This window comes from Oncorhynchus keta, chromosome 30 (genome assembly GCF_023373465.1).
Source record: "Oncorhynchus keta strain PuntledgeMale-10-30-2019 chromosome 30, Oket_V2, whole genome shotgun sequence".
Taxonomy (NCBI): Eukaryota; Metazoa; Chordata; class Actinopteri; order Salmoniformes; family Salmonidae; genus Oncorhynchus; species Oncorhynchus keta.
The window spans coordinates 26,445,102-26,459,397 of NC_068450.1; the positions used below are offsets into that span (position 1 = coordinate 26,445,102).

General features: G+C 44.6%; 1 protein-coding gene across 2 annotated transcripts in view; it reads right to left on the minus strand.

Annotated features, from left to right (window-relative positions):
- Positions 1-1,249: 1,249 nt before the first annotated feature.
- The window catches only part of LOC118375671 (slit homolog 3 protein-like), a 501,749-nt gene continuing 488,702 nt past the window's right edge, over positions 1,250-14,296 (minus strand). For both annotated transcript variants that reach the window (XM_052488085.1, XM_052488084.1), the window contains 4 exons: positions 5,226-5,380; positions 4,737-5,025; positions 3,268-3,473; positions 1,250-3,075 (listed from right to left, as the gene is read on the minus strand). In XM_052488085.1, the coding sequence (XP_052344045.1) occupies positions 2,834-3,075; positions 3,268-3,473; positions 4,737-5,025; positions 5,226-5,380 (892 nt within the window). In that variant the 3' untranslated portion in view covers positions 1,250-2,833. The remainder of the gene's footprint in view (positions 3,076-3,267; positions 3,474-4,736; positions 5,026-5,225; positions 5,381-14,296) is intronic.

A 14,296-nucleotide genomic window follows, 5' to 3' on the forward strand; every position in this document is an offset into this window, starting at 1 on the left:
TCTCTTTCATCACGGTAACTGACCACTATCTAACTGTTTACAGTATCAAAGCCAACATGCTAGAAGTTTCGAGATAAAGCTGGCTAGAATAAACAGTGTAACGAACACAAGCATATTTGATTATCTCTGACGTTGATCACACAGAGTTTATTTATAATTATTCCACTCCCATCACAGATTTACTGATGACGTAACACAATAAGAAGTATCTAATTGCTCTTCCTGTGATTCAGAAATAGAAAGCAGCCTGGCAACCAAAACTCAATGTTTATTCCAACACAAATTATAATCTGTGGTTTGCGTCAGTGTGCTTTTTGGTAGAATAACAGCTGTGGTGGATGGCACCATCTATTGGTCAATAATGATACCACATCACACTGTAAAAATAGTCACTTTGTTATTTACCTAGGCAAGTCAGTTTAGAACAAATTATTATTTACAATGACTGCCCACCACGGCTAAACCAGGACAACACTGGGCCAATCTTGTGCCACCCTATGGTGACTACCAATCACAGCCGGATGTGATGCAGCCTGGATTCAAACCAGGGACTGTAGTGACGCCTCTCGCACTGAAATGCAGTGCCTTAGACTGCTGCGCAACTCGGGAGCCCTTCAGCACAAGCAGCAACTACACTTGTGTTCCCCAAACCTCTCCTCAAGTAGGCTACCCCCAAGCCAGTTATTTGATGTATTCCAGAAGTAGCACTGCTGATTGAACTAATGAAGGGCCCGATGATTAGGTGGCCCTTAGAATCAGCAGTGCTACTTCTGGGATACATCAAAGACATGGACTGGCTGGTGTCCAGGGGATGTTTGGAAGACTAAACACAAACAGATTGAAATGGTGGGAAATAAACAGAAGACAACATATGCCCTTCCTGTGATTTCATGATCTATTAGGTACTAGAGTTCAAACTGTGTGAATAGCCAAAGCTCCCAAATAAGTCATTAAAGGACTCACGAGAGGATTATTGTAGTTGTCACTGTTGCATGGGAAAGCTTTCCACCCCGAGGCCCACCATTGATTTCAAATACAGATCATTTCCTCTTGAAGTGGATTCTTTTTGTAAATATTTGCAGTTTGATTAAAGACACAGGGAAGTTGAAGCCTTTTCTAAAAAAGGAAATCTTTCCAAGGGACTTGCACAATATTGTACAAACATTAGTCTACTTCGAGCATTTCTACAATGTCCACAGCATGCAGTGTAACCAGTCAGTCCTACAGTACATTAACTCAGACACAGAGACTCGTTTCACGGTAGATTTAATTTCAACATTGAACATAATTATTCATCATTCACAAGTTCATGTTTTACCAGAAATAAATTCTATATCTGGAGAATGCAACTTATATTATGGCCAACATAATACTCGTTATTATTATAAAATACAAGGCATCTCACGACAGATCATTTACATTGTAGAGCCTACACGTTCCATACATACGGAAGCATTCAATGTCATGTATTTGAGGCATGGTGGTATTGGAGTTGTTAGGGTGAGGGACTGGGGGTAATGGGAGTACTGAACTTGATCACTGACAAACTCTCAATTGAGGTATATTTGGTAACACTTTATTTGAAATGTACGGTACATTAAAGCAGTGTCCTGATGTTGTACTATAATCAAATCAAAATGAACAAAGTGTTACTGGATATATTCTGACTGACAGGGGGACGACTGTGATGAGACCTCACGTCCTGTGATGACTTCAATCCGGTACTAATGGGCTTAATTAATAATGTTATTAGTAACAGACGGTTATGATTCAAGTCCAACAAAGATTTCCCAGGCCAGGTGTTATAAAGTCCTTTTCCAACGGAGCAGTGACCACATAGACACATCAGCAACACCTTACCTTGCTGATGATACCTGGACACCAGGACAAACATCATGAGTTTGTCATAAAAATAGAATACCTTCTATTATTAAAATATACAGGATTCTAGGATCCTATTTCTATGGTGGAACCATCGTATATTGGCAGGGTCTTCCGTCGCCGTATCATAAACAAAGTTCACATTCTGCCTCAGACTCTTTGTGTCTGTCATGCAACCATGTAAGAAACACAGAGAAACACACAGTACAGAATTTCAGGAGAACTTCACTGGCTGACAGGAAACTGTAGAAGCCATCTTGGCCTGTTGGTACTCTAGAATCTCTGATGTGGCACACCAAACAAATACAAATCAGTAACAATGTAAAAGGTTTTCCTATGGCACAAAGTATAAATCACTGTTTGTAAGCTCTGTGGATAAGAGTTCATGTCCTTTAGCGTGAGCTCAGCTAGCTTGGTGGTGGGGAAGGTCCGTTATAAAGCTGGGAAGCAAAGTGGGACAGTTCCTTGTTTGCCTCCTCCAGAGCTGAAGGTCAGGAAAAAGACTGCCTTCCTCTTTTTTATGTCTGGGGAGATGCAGCACCATCTTCTCCTTCTCTTCGCAGCCTTTTTGTATTGCTTCCTCAGCTTCTCGCTCCACATTTAAAGTGTCCAAAGACTCCCCTATCCTATCAACACGTACAATCACATGCAATAATACACTGGGCAAATAAAAACCATGGGCTCGGGTTATACATTTATATAGATTTATACATATAAATTCATATACTTTCAGGAATGTTAATCTGTTTTTGTTTTTTTTAAGGTACAAAATAACTTCATATGACACAATAATATAAAACATTATATTTTAAATGATCAAGTCTCTTCTTTAAAAAAAAATCCATTAATAAAAATAAGTTCTATGTTTTATTTTACAATATATTTTATTTTTGGTCTCTGGCAGCAGGTCCTTTATTTAGTTTGTGGCTATTTCCATGGTGATAGCTGGATATTACAATGGGCACTTGGCACAGCCACACTCCAGGGTGATTTCAATCTCCTCGGAGAACGAGCTCCCGTCGGTGCACTTGAAGAACACTTTCCGCCTCCGGCTCTTAGATGGGGCGCAGCAGAGGCCCCCGTCACAGGCACGGGGACACTCCACCCGGGGGATCTTACTGGTGGAGGTGCACGTGTTCATGGGCTGCTGGCGCTTCAGCAGCTCATGCACCGCCTCTCCCTGGCACGTCACATCTAAAAGAGGTCAATGGGAGAGCTTCACAGTAACTTATTTTACTCTGACATGGACGATTTCAGATTGTATAGCCTATTATTCTTATTATGGACCTCTGATAGTCAAGTTTCTGTACGCAGTAGAATGTCCTTACAGAAACAGTTTCTCAATGTTGGAAACCGCCTAGGTGTGTGTGTGTCTAATCCTCTCACCGGTGGCACAGGCAGGGCCAGTGTAGCCTGGCTGGCAGTGGCAGGAGGGCTCCCCACTCCCTGTGACCCTACACTCTCCGTGTCTACACTGGTGTCTCCTACAGGCTTGGGGCTCCTCTCTCCTGTCACAGTACTGCCCTGTGTAGCCCTCAGCACACTGACAACTGTAAGATGATGCCTTAGGCACACACAGCCCATGGATACACCTGAAACAAAGAGGTTTACACTTCATGTGAGGAATGGTAATTGATGTGTGTTTAATAATTCATTTACATTACATTTACATTTAAGTCATTTAGCAGATGCTCTTATCCAGAGCGACTTACAAATTGGTGCATTCACCTTATGACATCCAGTAGAATAGTCACTTTACAATAGTAAATTCATAATTCATACACATTGAGTACATATTATTAATATTTTATAACATTATTAAACATGAGCAAGTGTAAAAGCATGAGTCCATTTGTATGCTTGTGAATGTACTAATGTGTTGAGGATGAGGTTCATTATGGATTTTTAGTTATGATTAAAGGCATATATTGAGGTGTCTTGGATATGTAGCTGTTAGACAGGCCATACCTGCTGCTCTGACAGGGGCAGTCTGATATGTAGCTGTTAGACAGGCCATACCTGCTGCTCTGACAGGGGCAGTCTGATATGTAGCTGTTAGACAGGCCATACCTGCTGCTCTGACTGGGGCAATCTGATATGTAGCTGTTAGACAGGCCATGACAGGGGCAGTCCTAGACAGGCTGCTGCTCTGACTGGGGCAATCTGATATGTAGCTGTTAGACAGGCCATACCTGCTGCTCTGACAGGGGCAGTCTGATATGTAGCTGTTAGACAGGCCATACCTGCTGCTCTGACTGGGGCAATCTGATATGTAGCTGTTAGACAGGCCATACCTGCTGCTCTGACAGGGGCAGTCTGATATGTAGCTGTTAGACAGGCCATGCCTGCTGCTCTGACAGGGGCAATCTGATATGTAGCTGTTAGACAGGCCATGCCTGCTGCTCTGACTGGGGCAATCTGATATGTAGCTGTTAGACAGGCCATACCTGCTGCTCTGACAGGGGCAGTCTGATATGTAGCTGTTAGACAGGCCATGCCTGCTGCTCTGACTGGGGCAATCTGATATGTAGCTGTTAGACAGGCCATACCTGCTGCTCTGACAGGGGCAGTCTGATATGTAGCTGTTAGACAGGCCATGCCTGCTGCTCTGACTGGGGCAATCTGATATGTAGCTGTTAGACAGGCCATACCTGCTGCTCTGACAGGGGCAGTCTGATATGTAGCTGTTAGACAGGCCATGCCTGCTGCTCTGACTGGGGCAATCTGATATGTAGCTGTTAGACAGGCCATACCTGCTGCTCTGACAGGGGCAGCCTGATATGTAGCTGTTAGACAGGCCATGCCTGCTGCTCTGACTGGGGCAATCTGATATGTAGCTGTTAGACAGGCCATACCTGCTGCTCTGACAGGGGCTGGGGGCAGTCTTCTGATCACAGAGGGATCCGCTGCGGCTGGGTGGGCACTCGCAGGACACACCCGTCTCCCCCCTCTGTCTGCAGGCGCCTTGGGCACACACACTGCAGGAGTGGCAGCCTGGCAGGATGCCTTCCCCCCTGCGTGGCGCTGCCCCCAGATCCTGGAGCTCTCCGTTGATCCTGACATTGTGGATGCAGCCATTGAAGGCCTGGGGGCTGCGGTCGGGACCTGAACGCAGGCCTGATGCCACCACCGCTAAGGGTATACCTGGAGGGGAGGAGGGGAGGGATGGAAGAAAGAGGGGGTATTATTCATTATTCTGGTTTGTTGACCTGCCATTTCATCGGTACATCAGTTTCAATGTGTAAAGAAAACATCTGTAGGTATGCACAGTGCAAATTGTTCTGTGTGTTTCTAAGGAGTAATGGGTCCTTTCAGGTATGTGTGCTATATGTGTCTCTGTTTACCTCCTATGTAGAGCTGTGTAATGTGGTCCAAAGAGGGCTGGCGGGGCAGCTTGCCCAGACTCTTGGGGGATCCCTTGTCCACCACCAGGCTCAGAGAGTGGTTCTGAATCAGGAGCTCCACCGTGTGAAATAGACCATCATTCACAGACTCAACACTGTTGAGAAAGAGAGACACAGAGAGAGAGAGAGAGAGACAGAGAGAGACACACAGAGAGAGACAGAGATAGATAGACAGACAGAGACAGACAGAGAAAGAGAGATAGATAGAGACAGAGACAGACAGAGACAGAGAGAGAGAGACAGAGCCAGAGAGACACACAGATAGAGACAGACAGAGAGAAAGAGAGAGACAGACAGAGAAAAAGAGATAGATAGAGACAGAGACAGACAGAGACAGACAGAGACAGAAAGAGAGAGACACAGAGAGATACACACAGACAGACAGACAGACAAACAGAGACAGACAGACACAGCCAGACAGACAGACAGACAGACAGACAGACAGACAGACAGACAGACAGACAGACAGACAGACAGACAGACAGACAGACAGACAGACAGACAGACAGACAGACAGACAGACAGGCAGGCAGACAGACAGACAGAGAGAGACAGACAGATAGACAGAGAAAGAGAGATAGATAGAGACAGAGACAGGCAGAGACAGACAGAGACAGAAAGAGAGAGACAGAGACACAGAGAGAGAGAGAGAGAGAGAGAGAGAGAGAGAGAGAGAGAGAGAGAGAGAGAGAGAGAGAACCTTAAATGATAAAAAATGCAGACCACAAATTCCAATTGGCTATGCACACCCTAATTGAGAAACAAGCAACCCATAACAAATGCAAAGTCTTAGATACATTGAAGTAATATAGGAGTTCTTATAAACTCAGCAAAAAAAGAAACGTCCCTTTTTCAGGACCCTGTTCAAAGATTATTCATAGAAGTCCAAATAACTTCACAAATCTTCATTGTAAAGGGTTTAAACACGGTTTCCCATGAACCATAAACAACTAATGAACATGCACCTGTGGAATGGTCGTTAAGACACTAACAGCTTACAGACGGTAGGCAATTAAGGTCACAGTGATGAAAACTTAGGACACTAAAGAGGCCTTTCTACCGACTCTAAAAAACACCAAAATAAAGATGCCCAGGGTCGCTGCTCATCTGCGTGAACGTGCCATAGGCCTGCTGCAAGGAGGCATGAGAACAGCAGATGTGGCCAGGTCAATAAATTGCAATGTCTGTACTGTGAGATGCCTAAGTCAGCGCTACAGGGAGACAGGACAGACAGCTGATTGTCCTCGCAGTGGCAGACCACATGTAACAACACCTGTACATCCGAACATCACACCTGCGGGACACATACAGGATGGCAACAACAACTGCCCGAGTTATACCAGGAACACACAATCCCTCCATCAGAGCTCAGACTGTCCGCAATAGGCTGAGAGAGGCTTGACTGAGGGCTTGTAGGCCTGTTGTAAGGCAGGTCCTCACCAGACATCACCGGCAACAACGTTGCCTATGGGCACAAACCCACCTTCGCTGGACCAGACAGGACTGGAAAAAAGTGCTCTTCACTGACGAGTCGCGGTTTTGTCTCACCGGGGATGATGGTAGAATTCGCGTTTATCTTCAAAGGAATGAGCGTTACACCGAGGCCTGTACTCTGGAGCGGGTTCGATTTGGAGGTGGAGGGTCAGTCATTGGACACTGTGCTATCCAACCTCCAATCGAGCTTCAATGCCATACAACACTCCTTCCGTGGCCTCCAACTGCTCTTAAACGCTAGTAAAACCAAATGCATGCTTTTCAACCGATCGCTGCCTGCACCCGCATGCCCGACTAGCATCACCACACTGGATGGTTCCGACTTTGAATATGTGGACACCTATAAGTACCTAGGTGTCTGGCTAGACTGCAAACTCTCCTTCCAGACCCATATCAAACATCTCCAATCGAAAATCAAATCAAGAATCGGCTTTCTATTCCGCAACAAAGCCTCCTTCACTCATGCTGCCAAGCTTACCCTAGTAAAACTGACTATCCTACCGATCCTCGACTTCGGCGATGTCATCTACAAAATTGCTTCCAACACTCTTCTCAGCAAACTGGATGCAGTTTATCACAGTGCCATCCGTTTTGTCACTAAAGCACCTTATACTACCCACCACTGCGACTTGTATGCTCTAGTCGGCTGGCCCTCGCTACATATTCGTCGCCAGACCCACTGGCTCCAGGTCATCTACAAGGCCATGCTAGGCAAAGCTCAGCCTTATCTCAGCTCACTGGTCACGATGGCAACACCCATCCGTAGCACGCGCTCCAGCAGGTGTATCTCATTGATCATCCCTAAAGCCAACACCTCATTCGGCCGCCTTTCGTTCCAGTACTCTGCTGCCTGTGACTGGAACGAATTGCAAAAATCGCTGAAGTTAGAGACTTTTATCTCCCTCACCAACTTCAAACATCAGCTAGCTGAGCAGCTAGCCGATCACTGCAGCTGTACATAATCTATTGGTAAATAGCACACCCATTTTCACCTACCTCATCCCCACAGTTTTTATTTATTTACTTTTCTGCTCTTTTGCACACCAATATCTCTACCTGTACATGATCATCTGATCATTTATCACTCCAGTGTTAATCTGCAATATTGTAATTATTCGCCTACCTCCTCATGCCTTTTGCACACATTGTATATAGACTCCCCTTTTTTCTCTGTGTTATTGACTTGTTAATTGTTTACTCCATGTGTAACTCTGTGTTGTCTGTTCACACTGCTATGCTTTATCTTGGCCAGGTCGCAGTTGCAAATGAGAACCTGTTCTCAACTAGCCTACCTGGTTAAATAAAGGTGAAATAAAAAATAAATAAAAATAAATGGTCTGGGGCGGTGTGTCACAGTATCATCGGACTGAGCTTGTTGTCATTGCAGGCAATCTCAACACTGTGCGTTACAGGGAAGACATTCTCCTCCCTCATGTGGTACCCTTCCTGCAGGCTCATCCTGACATGACTCTCCAGCATGACAATGCCACCAGTCATACTGCTCGTTCTGTGCGTGATTTCCTGCAAGACAGGAATGTCAGTGTTCTGCCGTTGCCAGCGAAGAGCCCGGATCTCAATCCCATTGAGCATGTATGGGACCTGTAGGATCGGAGGGTGAGGGCTAGGGCCATTCCCCCCAGAAATGTCCGGGAACTTGCAGGTGCCTTGGTGGAAGAGTGGGGTAACATCTCACAGCAAGAACTGGCAAATCTGAGTCCATGAGGACAGTACTATTTAAATGTTTTAAATGTTATTGTTCCCCAATAGCTGTCCCTCAACCATTCGCGACACCAGCTGCAGTAGTTAATGCAGCTGGTGGCCACACCAGATACAGATTGTTACTTTTGATTTTGACCCCCCCTTTGTTCAGGGACACATTATTCAATTTATGTTCATCACATGTCTGTGGAACTTGTTCAGTTTATGTCTCAGTTGTTGAATCTTGTTATGTTCAAATATTTACACATAAGTTTGCTGAAAACGAATGCAGTTGACAGTGAGAGGACGTTTCTTTTTCTGCATGTGATGACTCCACTCGGGCCCTGTGAACAATAGCAGCACTCTAGAATTAGCCTCGCTGCGAACCAGACTTCCTTAATACAGGAAGGCGTGACAACAACATGATTTTGGAGGCATGGTAACGCGAGGCCAGTGTGTGTCCTCTGGAGAAAGATTGCCTTCCACACTACTCATGTTTGAACCATTTCAGGGCACTCTGTCTCATCACACTGAGCACCCAAAACCCTCTCCAAACCAGAAAACATCTACTGGAATAGCAAGCAATGATGCTGTTGTCTTCTGGCTGAGTCAGTATATTTTGTCCTGGGGGCACATGAGTCCTTTTCACAATGATAATTGCTCCAGCTTCCATACTGACTCACTAGTTTACTGGCTGACTGCTGGGTACAGAACAGGCTGTACTGCCTCTGGGCCTGCCTAGTTACTGAGAGAGAGAGAGAGAGAGAGAGAGAGAGAGAGAGAGAGAGAGAGAGAGAGAGAGAGAGAGAGAGAGAGAGAGAGAGAGAGAGAGAGAGAGAAAGAGAGAGAGAGAGAGAGAGAAAGAGAGAGAGAGAGAAATAGAGAAAGAGAGAGAGAGAGAAAAGAGAGAGAGAAAAGAGAGAGAGAGAAAGAGAGAGAGAGAGAAGAGAGAGAGAGAGAGAGAGAGAGAGAGAGAGAGAGAGAGAGAAAGAGAGAAAGAGAGAAAGAGAGAAAGAGAGAAGAGAGAAAGAGAGAAAGAGAGAGAGAGAGAAAGAGAGAGAGAGAGAGAGAGAGAGAGAGAGAGAGAGAGAGAAAGAGAGAGAGAGAGAGAGAAAGAGAGAAAGAGAGAAAGAGAGAAAGAGAGAGAGAGAGAGAGAGAGAGAGAGAGAGAGAGAGAGAGAAAGAGAGAGAGAAAGAGAGAAAGAGAGAGAGAGAGAAAAAGAGAGAGAGAGAGAGAGAGAGAGAGAGAAAGAGAGAGAGAGAGAGAGAGAGAGAGAGAGAGAGAGAGAGAGAGAGAGAGAGAGAGAGAGAGAGAGAACCTTAAATGATAAAATATACAGACCACAAATTCCAATTGGCTATGCACACCCTAATTGACAAACAAGCAAACCATAACAAATGCAAAGTCTTCTCATGCTTTGTTGACTTCAAAAAAGCATTTTACTCAATTTGGCATGAGGGTCTGCTAAACAAATTGATGGAAAGTGGTCTTGGGGTAAAAACATACAACATTATACAAACCATGTACACAATCATGCACACAAAGTGTGCAGTACAAATGGGCAAAAAAACAAACGTAACAAATTGGCAAAAAACACACATTTCACATGGGGTGAGATAGGGATGCAGCTTAAGCCCCAACGAATTGGGGAGGACACTGGAACAGTCCTGGTCTCAGCCTACTAGAATCTAAAGTCAAATGTCTACTGTTTGCTGATGATCTGGTGCTTCTGTCCCCAACCAAGGAGGGCTTACAGCAGAACCTAGATCTTCTGCAAAGATTCTGTCAGACCTGGGCCCTGACAGTAAATCTCAGTAAGACCAAAATAATGGTGTTCCAAAAAAGGTCCAGTCGCCAGAACCACAAATACAAATTCCATCTAGACACCGTTGCCTTAGAGCACCCAAAAAACTATACATACCTTGGCCTAAACATCAGCGCCACAGGTAACTTCCACAAAGCTGTGAACGAGCTGAGAGACAAGGCAAGGGCCTTCTATGCCATCAAAAGGAACATAAAACTTGACATACCAATGAGGATCTGGCTAAAAATAATTGAATCAGTTACAGAACCCATTGCCCTTCATGATTGTGAGGTCTGGGGTCAGCTCACCAACCAAAAATTCACAAAATGGGGCAAATACCAAATTGAGACTCCGCATGCAGAATTCTGCCAAAATATCCTCAGTGTACAACGTAAAACAGCAAATAATGCATGCAGAGCAGAATTAGGCCGATACCCGCTAATGATCAATATCCAGAAAACAGCTGTTAAAATCTACAACCACATAAAAATAAGTGATTCCTAAACCTTCCATAACAAAGACATCACCTACAGAGAGATGAACCCGGAGAAGAGCCCCCTAAGCAAGCTGGTTCTGGGGCTCTGTTCACAAACACAAACAGACCCCACAGACTCAGTGAGCATAGCCTTGCTATTGAGAAAGGCCGCTGAAGGCAGACCTGGCTCTCAAGAGAAGACAGGCTATGTGCATACTGCCCACAAAATGAGGTGGAGACTGAGCTGCATTTCCTAACCCCCTGCCAAATGTATGCCCATACTAGAGACACATATTTCCCTCAGTTTACACAGGCCCACAAAGAATGAGAAAAAAAAATCTAATTTTGATAAACTCGCATATCTATTGGGTGAAATACCACAGTGTGCCATCACAGCAATACAATTTGTGACCGGCTGCCACAACAAAAGTGCCACCAGTGAAGAACAAACACCATTGTAAATACAGTGCCTTGCGAAAGTATTCGGCCCCCTTGAACTTTGCGACCTTTTGCCACATTTCAGGCTTCAAACATAAAGATATAAAACTGTATTTATTTGTGAAGAATCAACAACAAGTGGGACACAATCATGAAGTGGAACGACATTTATTGGATATTTCAAACATTTTTAACAAATCAAAAACGGAAAAATTGGGCGTGCAAAATTATTCAGCCAATTACTTTCAGTGCAGCAAACTCTCTCCAGAAGTTCAGTGAGGATCTCTGAATGATCCAATGTTGACCTAAATGACTAATTGTCATTAATTGTCACTAATTGTTGGAAAAATGACTTGTGTCATGCACAAAGTAGATGTCCTAACCGACGTGCCAAAACTATAGTTTGTTAACAAGACATTTATGGAGTGGTTGAAAAACAAGTTTTAATGACTCCAACTTAAGTGTATGTAAACTTGATCTATTTCACTTGCTTTGGCAATGTAAACATGAGAGAGAGAGAATAAAGAAATACATAATATATTGGGTCTGGGTGGTGAAATTAAGTGCAGCTCAAAACTAGCTGTTTCTATCCTTACCGCTATTGGGTTGTGGTCTTATCCAAAAACAGCATGCCAATCAGGCAAGTTTAGCAAGGCTCTCCCCAACTGCAGCTCTCCTATTGGCTGATTGTTAAAAACTTTTGATTGACAGTTCCTACAGTGGTTCAATGACTGTATTATTACATTAATAGCCAGTAAAAAATACATCTTAAAATCATATTAATTAAAACATTTTACAAAAAATGATATATTTTTTCTTCTCAAAAGTTGTGCACTTATTAGCCTTTACTCATCCTGTATTAGAGCGGTCCGACACAGCTGAACCACACCCCCCGTCCCGTCACATCTGCGAAGTAATCACTGCATCATGTGTGGTTTGCATTATGGGCGTGTAATTACATTCCAATCTGAAAACAGGCCTTTTGCAGCCAACCAGTTTTTTTTACCTTGGCAAGTCAGTTAAGAACAAATTCTTATTTACAATGACGGCCTCCTCCGGCCAAACCATAACCCGGACTACGCTGGGCCAATTGTGCGCTCCCCTATGGGACTCCCCAATCACGACCGGTTGTGATACAGCCTGGATTCAAACCAGGGTCTGTAGTTACACCTCTTGCTGCGCCACTTGGGAGCCCGCTTCTGCTTCTATTTAATACATAAATACCACCATGGAAGTCTGGCTTTATTACACTTCAATGCCATTGTCACCCATTGTCTCTTTGTAAGTCGCTCTGGATAAGAGCGTCTGCTAAATGACTTAAACGTAAAATGTCTCTGATTTTGACAGCCGTCATTCATTACTGGCAATCTGAAAGCCCACATGCACATCCTGGCAAAGGGGGAGTAGCAGGGAAAAGGATTTGGGGAAGAAAATTGAGAGTTCCCATCTTGCTATGATACCATATGACCACAGAGGGGCAGCAGAGGTCCAGTCTAAAAAGGTGAACCGTGTTGCTCAGCCCTCCAACCTTTGCCAATTTTGGGCTTTGTCTGTGTTTTGACAATCTGAAGTTTTCCAGAGGAAATATTTTTCGATGGGGATGTGGTGTCTTTGATGTGTGCCCAGCCTGCGTATTGGCTTATACCAGCCCATTATGGAATTCAATAAAAGCGAACAGAAAGAATTTGCAGATTTCAGCAGCACCCTCCCTGTAAGTCGACTGAGGGAAGTACATAAAATACTCCATCTTCCTCTCTTTATCAAACCACATTTTAAATAACACAAACTTACTGGTTGCCTTAATCAGAGAACGATATATTGAACCAGCTACCCTGTAGACCCTATTTACATTTCAAAATGTAACTACCCAGCGCTGTCAATTGCTTTAAATGTACGTTTTGCAGATAACGAACAAAGTTCCAGATTGCAGCTGTAAGGGAACCTAGGTTTCCTTAGAAGCACATGGGCGAACTACAAGCTTGTTTAGTGTATGGGGTCTAAGGAACGGGGGGAGGGAGGAGGAGGGGGGGTTGTTGCCTGATAGCTCCTCTTAGGGCGAGCTAGGTCTAACAGTACTACCTAAACCATCTTAATGGCTGGGGCTAGCTAGGTCTAACAGTACTACCTAAACCATCATAATGGCTGGGGCTAACTAGGTCTAACAGTACTACCTAAACCATCATAATGGCTGGGGCTAGCTAGGTCTAACAGTACTATCTAAACCATCATAATGGCTGGGGCTAGCTAGGTCTAACAGTACTATCTAAACCATCATAATGGCTGGGGCGAGCTAGGTCTAACAGTACTATCTAAACCATCATAATGGCTGGGGCTAGCTAGGTCTAACAGTACTATCTAAACCATCATAATGGCTGGGGCTAGCTAGCTAAACATGGTCGAGGCACGCTGGTCTCATGGTCTCCTTTAGGGTTCCTGTTGGTGGTGTATCCACCAGCCAGACGTCACACTCAATTCTCCTGACCTCTGTAGAACACTTGCTGCCAATTGGCACTTGATCCACTATATTGGTAATAGGGTTCTATTTGGGACTCAGACTCTGTCTACAGGAGCCGGGGCCACAAGCTCACTACACAGCCGAGTTATGGTCCCGTCCAGTGACTCCACTGTCTGGGTATGTCGGCATCTGTTCTGTCTGGATATGTTTTGTCTGGGTCTATCTAGATCTGTTCTGTCTGGGTCTGTTCTGTCTGGGTCTGTCTAGATATGTTCTGTCTAGATCTGTTCTGTCTGGATCTGTTCTGTCTAGATCTGTTCTGTCTGGATATGTTCTGTCTGGGTCTGTTCTGTCTGGGTCTGTCTAGATGTGTTCTGTCTGGGTCTGTCTAGATCTGTTCTGTCTGGATATGTTTTGTCTGTGTCTGTTCTGTCTGTGTCTGTCTAGATCTGTTCTGTCTGGATATGTTTTGTCTGTGTCTGTTCTGTCTGGATCTGTTCTGTATAGATATGTTCTGTCTGGATATGTTCTGTCTGGGTCTGTCTAGATCTGTTCTGTCTGGGTCTGTCTAGATATGTTCTGTCTGGATCTGTTCTGTCTGAGTCTGTCTAGATCAGTCCTGTCTGGATCTGTTCTGTCTGGATCT